This window comes from Oryzias melastigma, linkage group LG24, assembly GCF_002922805.2.
Source record: "Oryzias melastigma strain HK-1 linkage group LG24, ASM292280v2, whole genome shotgun sequence".
In the NCBI taxonomy this organism is placed as follows: domain Eukaryota; kingdom Metazoa; phylum Chordata; class Actinopteri; order Beloniformes; family Adrianichthyidae; genus Oryzias; species Oryzias melastigma.
Window position 1 is genome coordinate 4,691,759 of NC_050535.1, and position 6,835 is coordinate 4,698,593.

Sequence of the window (6,835 nt, forward strand, 5' to 3'; positions counted from 1 at the left end):
TCAGTTTTAGCTGCCGTGGATTTGATCGATCTGGTTGGATTATAGAAATATAATATAAGAGTTGATGAGTTGTTACACTGCTATATATTAGGGCAAGGGGTCTGCAACCTGAGGCTCCGGAGCCACATGTGGCTCCTTTACGCCTCCATCGTGACTCTCCGATTAAAAAAAAAATATATATATGTAAAAATAAATGTTTTTTTATTTTGAATAGTAAAAAAAGTTTAAAAAATATGCAGTAAAGTGAAAAAAAGGCCTCAAACTTTATTCTATCCATTCTCAAACAGTTGAAGAACATCCCACATCACTCCCATAAAGCAGTTTGTAGTCGAACTACAACATTTTGACAGATTTGTGATCGTTGTGTACCACAAAAAAATCAATCTGAAGTCAGTAAGGACAACAAAACTTTATATTCAAGGTCTTGATTCAGATTTTCAATTTTTCAAGCAAATGAAAGTATTTCAGGTGCCTCCTTAAGGTTAAAAAAAATACTGTAAGGGTGACTGAATTAGCTCTGATTTAAAATTGGTTTGTTAGATTTATGCATTTCTGGCAGAGATGCACCACAAACTGAAAAATCACTCATTATTTTGTCCTTTTTGCTGCATTTTGCTATGTGACACGGAAGTCTTTTATTTAAATCTGTCAAAAAGTTATTTCATTTATTGAAAAAAAATGCTATTTTTATTGATGTGTTTTATGCTAAAATAGTTCATTTATACTTATCATGGTAGGAACAATAACATATTTACAAATCAGTGTCTTAATTGTCTAAAATCCTTTAACTCTTTAAGTATTGACGGTTGCAGACTCCTTAATTAGGGACTAGAAACAGTTGAACTAGAATTGATCAAATAAATACATTAAATCCAGTTTTCTCAGAAGCAGAAAGTTATTAAGTAAAAAACTATTAATATTTTTGTAATTTTGTACATTTTAGTTGACTATAATTATAGTGTATAATTTTTATTTTTGTCAAATCAATTTTACAAAAAGAAAAAAAAACCTTGGTGTATGTTTCAGTTTCTCCACAAGGGGGCAGTAAAGCACCACCAACACATGAGAGTTTTCTTTATCTGTGACATCTTCTCTTTCCCATCATCCTCCGTCCGATCAAAAAACTTCAGGCATCGTAACACCAGCCGTGACTTTATTGTAAATTTTGAAAACAGTAATACCGAAAGCACTTGACTAACTGTGAGCTTTTAAGTCACATTTTCTCCACCGTTACAGAAGCCACTTAACAGTTGACATTTTGATCTTCAATACTTAAAATTTACAAGCGGCAGCGAAAAGCTTACTGACTGAGGATAAGTTCACATCAAGAGAAATTTGTACAGAACAATTGTGCCATGATTTTTTTCTTTTTTTAATATATAGATTAGCATCGTCTGTCAGAAAAAGTCAGCTTCTTTTGCGAGGTGCGCGGTCCACTCCACAGAATTCTTACACACAAACCTTGATTCAAGTTTCTAGCTAATGAAAAGGCTTGTTGTTTGGAAAAAAAAAACACTAGACACATTCTCTTCTGGAAATGTGGATTGTTTTTTGTTATCTGAAAGGATGGCTTAACAACTTATTCAAAAAGGCTTTGGGGTTGGAAACAGACAGAAATCACACATCTGATGAGAGCAGCTATAGTCAAAAAACTTCAATCTCTCACAGTTGTGACCAGCACACTGCGCCTAAGTTCACTTTTGTTCAAGCTTTGACAAAAAGAGTGGCTGAAAGACTTCAAATGCAAGAAAACGCTGTACAGTTGTTAGTTATACGATCGAATAAAGATCTAAGCGCTATAGAATTTACAAACTGAAGAGCTTTATCGTTTTTTTTATTTTTATTTAAAAAAAAATTGCCACTACGACTTGCAACAATCAAAAACAGCATATTTTCTCCTATTTATCTCCTATTTATATAAATGTTTTAATGAGACCTTTCGAAAGTCAAGGCGCACAGATTTTCCTTTTTCTTTTAATTCATGTTGCAAGACAAGATGAGGAAATTCAAAATGGCGCTGTAAAACTACTTAAAAATGTCAGTAGCCCCTTATCCCCGTAAATGAAGACGCATATCGTCTCAAAAAAACCTGAATTCACGGTACAAAAATATAATATGCTTTTGCTAACTTCATGGAGTCTATGGTACACTTATGATGGTCCTTCCAGTCCTTCCGACACCATTTGGCACTTTGGCACACCGTGTGCACAAACATAAAACCATGGAGCCACTAATGCATCTACGTGAGGATGTGGATTCAGGAATTAGACGGCTTCTGCAGACGTTTCGGTCGACACAGATATTGTTACTTTGGCTATTTTCACAGTGGTCTTCACGCAGCTCTCCGCAGCCCTGTTGGCAGAGATGTGGATGTTTCTGTTCTGGCAGTCGGACTCCAGGCTGTTGTCCAGCTGCTGGCCGCTGCCCCTGCAGGCGTTGCAGGAGCTGAGGAAGGCGTGCCGGAGGTCCTTGCTCCTCAAGGCGTAGATGATGGGGTTGACGGTGGAGTTGAAGAGGCAGAGGACGCTGCAGAACGCAAACACCGTCTTGATGTCGTCGTCCATCCTCCAGAAGAGGTCGTAGACCATGATGGCGAGGACCGGACCCCAGCAAATGACCAGCACCACCAGGATCAGCACCAGGGTCTTGGCCAGACGGATGTCCATGCGCGCCTGCTCGGGGCGTGTGGTCTGCACTTTAGTCCCGTCGGCCGAGTACACCACAAGGCTCTTCTGGGAGGCGCGGCTCAGCATGCGCACGGCGTGGTGGTGCGCCTTCCACAGGATGTATATGTAGGCGTAGATGATAAAAAGAACCAGCACGCTGGTCACACCAATCCAGAACATCAGGTAAGTCTCGTCAATGAGGGGGAATATGTCTGAGCAAACGGAGTTCAGGCGCTTACAGTTCCAGCCCAGCAGAGGTAGCACCGCGATGACGATGGAGATGGTCCACATCATGCAGAAGGCGATGACGGCCTTGGTCCGGGTCACGATGCGCCTGTAGGCGAGAGGCCGGTGAATGGAGATGTATCGATCGATAGCAGTGAGGAAGAGGCTCCCGACCGACGCGGTGAAGGAGGCGGTGACTCCGCCCAGCTTGAAGAGGAAAACATTGGGGCTGTCCTTCCTGTGGAAAACGTGGAAGTCCAGAAAACTGTAGACGAAGATGACGCTCCCCAGAAGGTCGGCTATGGCAAGACTGCCGATGAAGTGGTAGGACGGCCGGCAGCGGAGGGTGCGGGACTGCAGGATGACGCAGAGCACCACCAGGTTCTCCAGCACCGTGAAGGTACCCAGAGTCAGAGACAGCACGGCCACCGCCAGCTGCTGGCTGGGAGTCAGGATCATGAAACACTCCATGTCCATAAAGTTCTCCCCACATTGGATGTTGTTGGTCTCATCTCTGAACGTGCTCCGGTTGCTGAAGAAATCGGAAGCGTTGGTGGGGAAAATGGGGATATCCTTGAAGATGAGCTCCCCGTCTGCAGGTACTTTGTTTGGGAAGGGGTTGCTGCGGAAGGCAGACACGGTTTTCTGCACGCCCAGGCTGCCCTTAAAGTCTACATCGCCGATGGGGTTGTCGTAGTTGGCGTCGTTGGAGCCCAGATACTGTAAGCCAGACGTGATAGTCCGAAAGGTGGTGTCAGCCACACCATCTAGCACAGACTTCATGGCGTTGTCTGAGAGGTTTTACTGCAGCCTAAGATGCCCAGATAACCTGCAAACAACAAACATTTACGTTTTTGTACCATTTTTTTCAAAAAAAATACAATTTTACTGGGAGGCTGAAAGCTTCAAAAGATGAAATGTGTAAAATATAAAACACAAAAATCAATTTTTTTTGCTTTTTACACCTTTAAGCTCTTCATATTCAAATACATTAAGATCTAAAGTGTTTTTCTCCTTTAGGAAGCTTAAAATAAAAATTAATTTTGCTTAAAAGCAGGAATTAACCTTTAAATTAAGCTCACTGTTGCACCAATATGACATTTTACATCTGGGCAATTTTAAAAACAGCTTTTAATTGTTGCTCCAATGCATCAAAACTGAATATTTATGCTTCTGTAGTTTAAAAAAAGTATGAATGTTCACCTTATTAATAAAAAAGTGCTTTTCTTTACCTTACATAATTTTTCCCATGCGCGCAGAACTGCCTTTTATCTCTGCGCGTCAGTCCGAGTCAGGAGCGCATCATCCAAAAAAGAAAAAAGAAAATTAAGCAGCAGGATTACTTTCCGTGGAGCTTAATTTGTCCGACTCCTCCTGAAAGAGAAGTTTCTGTTCTCCCCGGACATCTCCGGACACGTCTGCCGGCGGTTGGGGATGTGCGCTCCTGTGCCGCAGCGCGCGTCTCCAGCGTCTCTCCCGTCTCCTTTCTCTGCGCTTTCACTCTTATGAAGCATCGCTTCTCCAAAGCCCTGTCACGTGTCTCCATACAGTCTGCCCAACCCATGAAGCCGTCATATGCGGCGCATAGGAACAAAGGAAGCAATGGCTTCTGACTGGTGCAGCTCGGACTGGGAAATTTGGAAAAATCCATGGAGCGAGCGCACAGGTTTACGCATGAAAGTTATATTAGAAATAGGTAATAAATAAAAGAGTAGGGAGTGTCAATCACCTCAAACAGTATGGGTGCACTCAAAAGTTAGATGTAGAGGAACTTTTAAATGCAAATAAATTGTTTTTATACTAATATCCATATTTTGGACGAAGCAGCTCTTAATTTATCAAGTCAAATTTAAAGGCCAGTTAATTAAAAATCAGAAAAACTTTATCAATTAGATCAAATTTTATGTTTTTCACCTTCATATCGAAGGAAGCTAAAATTAGGACATGACCCTACCACCATAACAAGTGTAATTCATATTACTGCCAACACATGAGCTCCATACAAGCCTCATCCTACTTTTAATTGAACCAAAAATACTCATTTAGAAACAGAAAAACATGGGCAAACAAGATGATTTGACCAAATCAATGAGATTGAAATAAAGCTGGTGAGCATTTACCAAAATAAAAGTCTTTTTCCTCAGCTGTTCTGCTCCAGCAGCTGAGTTAATGTTTTTGCTGAAGGAATATTAAAGCAAAAAAACGTCAGCGTTGAGATAATTACCACATAAGCCAGAGGAACACGCATCCCTGGTGTACTCTCAATGATAGTGTCTGTCAGGGACGTTGCAGTGCATCATTTATGCATTAAGTTTATGTCTTTTTAGAAGTCATTATCAATGCAATACTCTGCGACTCTCTTCAAGTAGGAGCTTCAGATCAAGTATTTGAATTTGTCCTTGGTGGAGAAGAGACTGGAAAACATGTAGTTGATGTCCATGAAGCTTATGCTAGTTCTTTAAAATGTAAAATCTATTTCTGCAGGAAAAATAACCGACTGAATTCAATTAAAACAGAGACTTTTGATCCAAAATCAATAAACAATTAAGAGATGTTAACTATCCATCCCCAGTTAACCCTAATCCTCTGCACTATCCAGTTTGCTTGAGGCGGCGGGCTGGTTTTTCTCGGTGTGACTGCTGAACTGTGGCGGTTTTCTCTGACTCGGTTGGCACGCTGACCTGTGATTTAGCAGTGAGTGATGGTGGAGCAAAGCTCTCGGCCATCTGCGTTTCAGTTGTGCTACATAACTTTTTGTCCTCCACGGTGACTCATTCTGAGGCTCTGAATCAGAAAATTGAGCTCAGGGGGAAATAAACTGAAGTCGGTGGAAGGAAGTCTGATGCTATCTCTGGAAGAGTTGTAATTTAACTTACGGCTGATGAGTGCAAAGTCTATTAGCATTCTGGGTAAAGCCCTTGAGCATATAAATATGCATGAACAGGATGTAACTGTCAAAAGGCATAAAAATAATCAAAAACGAGAACATTTGCATTACCTGCGATAATGCTAGTGTGAAAACTGTTTGCTGAACATGATGAAGCAATTTATTTTAATGTATCGAAAATACAATACATTTTGATACCAAACTTGCATAATTTGAAGAAATTCTTGTAAAAAAAATAGTGTAAAATTTCAAAAAATTGGGTAAAATATATGAATACTAAAAGTACAAGCATGAATGTCCTGAACGTTTTGATACCAAACTTGCATAATTTAAAGAATTTCTTAAAAAAATTATAAATAAATAAAACAAAAATGCATAAATAATATAAATATAAAAAGTTTTGATACCAAACTTGCATAATTTGCAGAAAGTGTAAAATGAAAGAAAGAAAAGAAAATTTCCTGAACGTGTAAAACATTTTGCAGCAATTTTGCATGATCTGAAGAATTTCTTGAAAAATCGCAGAAATTGCTTAAAATTTCAAAAATTGGGTAAAATATATGAATACTAAAAGTACAAGCATGAATGTCCTGAACGTGCTGAACATTTTGATACCAAACTTGCATACGTTTTAAAAGTACACAAATCATTTTTGAAGGATTTGAAGTATTTCCCATTCATTTTTAAAGGGGTTAGGGAAAAAAACAGCATTAATAGCATACAATCTTAAAAACGGTAAAATATACAAAAACCAAAAGTACAAGAAGGAATGCCATGAATGTGCGTAACATTTTGATACTAAGATTGGATACGTTTCAAAAGGGCATAACAAATTTGAAGGATTTTAAGTGATTACCATTCATTTTCAACGGGGCTAAAAAAATAGCATAAATTGCGTAAATTCTCAAAAACAGTAAAATTTCCAAAAATCAAAAGCACAAGAAGGAACGCCCTGAAGGTGCTGAATATTTTGATACCAAGTCTGCATACATTTCAAAAGCAAAAGTGCTAAAAGTATTGGAAAAGTTTGAAATATTTCCCATTCATTTTCAATGGA

At 39.4% G+C, this 6,835-nt stretch overlaps 1 protein-coding gene across 2 annotated transcripts; it reads right to left on the reverse strand.

Moving 5' to 3' along the window:
* Positions 1–1,136: 1,136 nt before the first annotated feature.
* Positions 1,137–4,391, reverse strand: cnr1 (cannabinoid receptor 1). 2 transcript variants are annotated; one of them, XM_024291821.2, is made up of 2 exons: positions 4,129–4,391; positions 1,137–3,720 (listed from the first exon to the last, which is right to left on the reverse strand). In XM_024291821.2, exon 2 carries the CDS (start codon positions 3,672–3,674, stop codon positions 2,265–2,267), a length of 1,410 nt encoding a protein of 469 aa, XP_024147589.1. In that variant the 5' UTR covers positions 3,675–3,720; positions 4,129–4,391; the 3' UTR covers positions 1,137–2,264. The 2 variants fall into 2 exon arrangements, with proteins under 2 accessions (XP_024147589.1, XP_024147588.1); XM_024291820.2 differs by having other exon boundaries at positions 4,124–4,390.
* Positions 4,392–6,835: the final 2,444 nt, after the last annotated feature.

Coding starts and splice junctions, on each gene's coding strand:
- cnr1 (XM_024291821.2), bottom strand. CDS start 3,674: ATGAAGTCTGTGCTAGATGGTGTGGCTGACACCACCTTTCGGACTATC.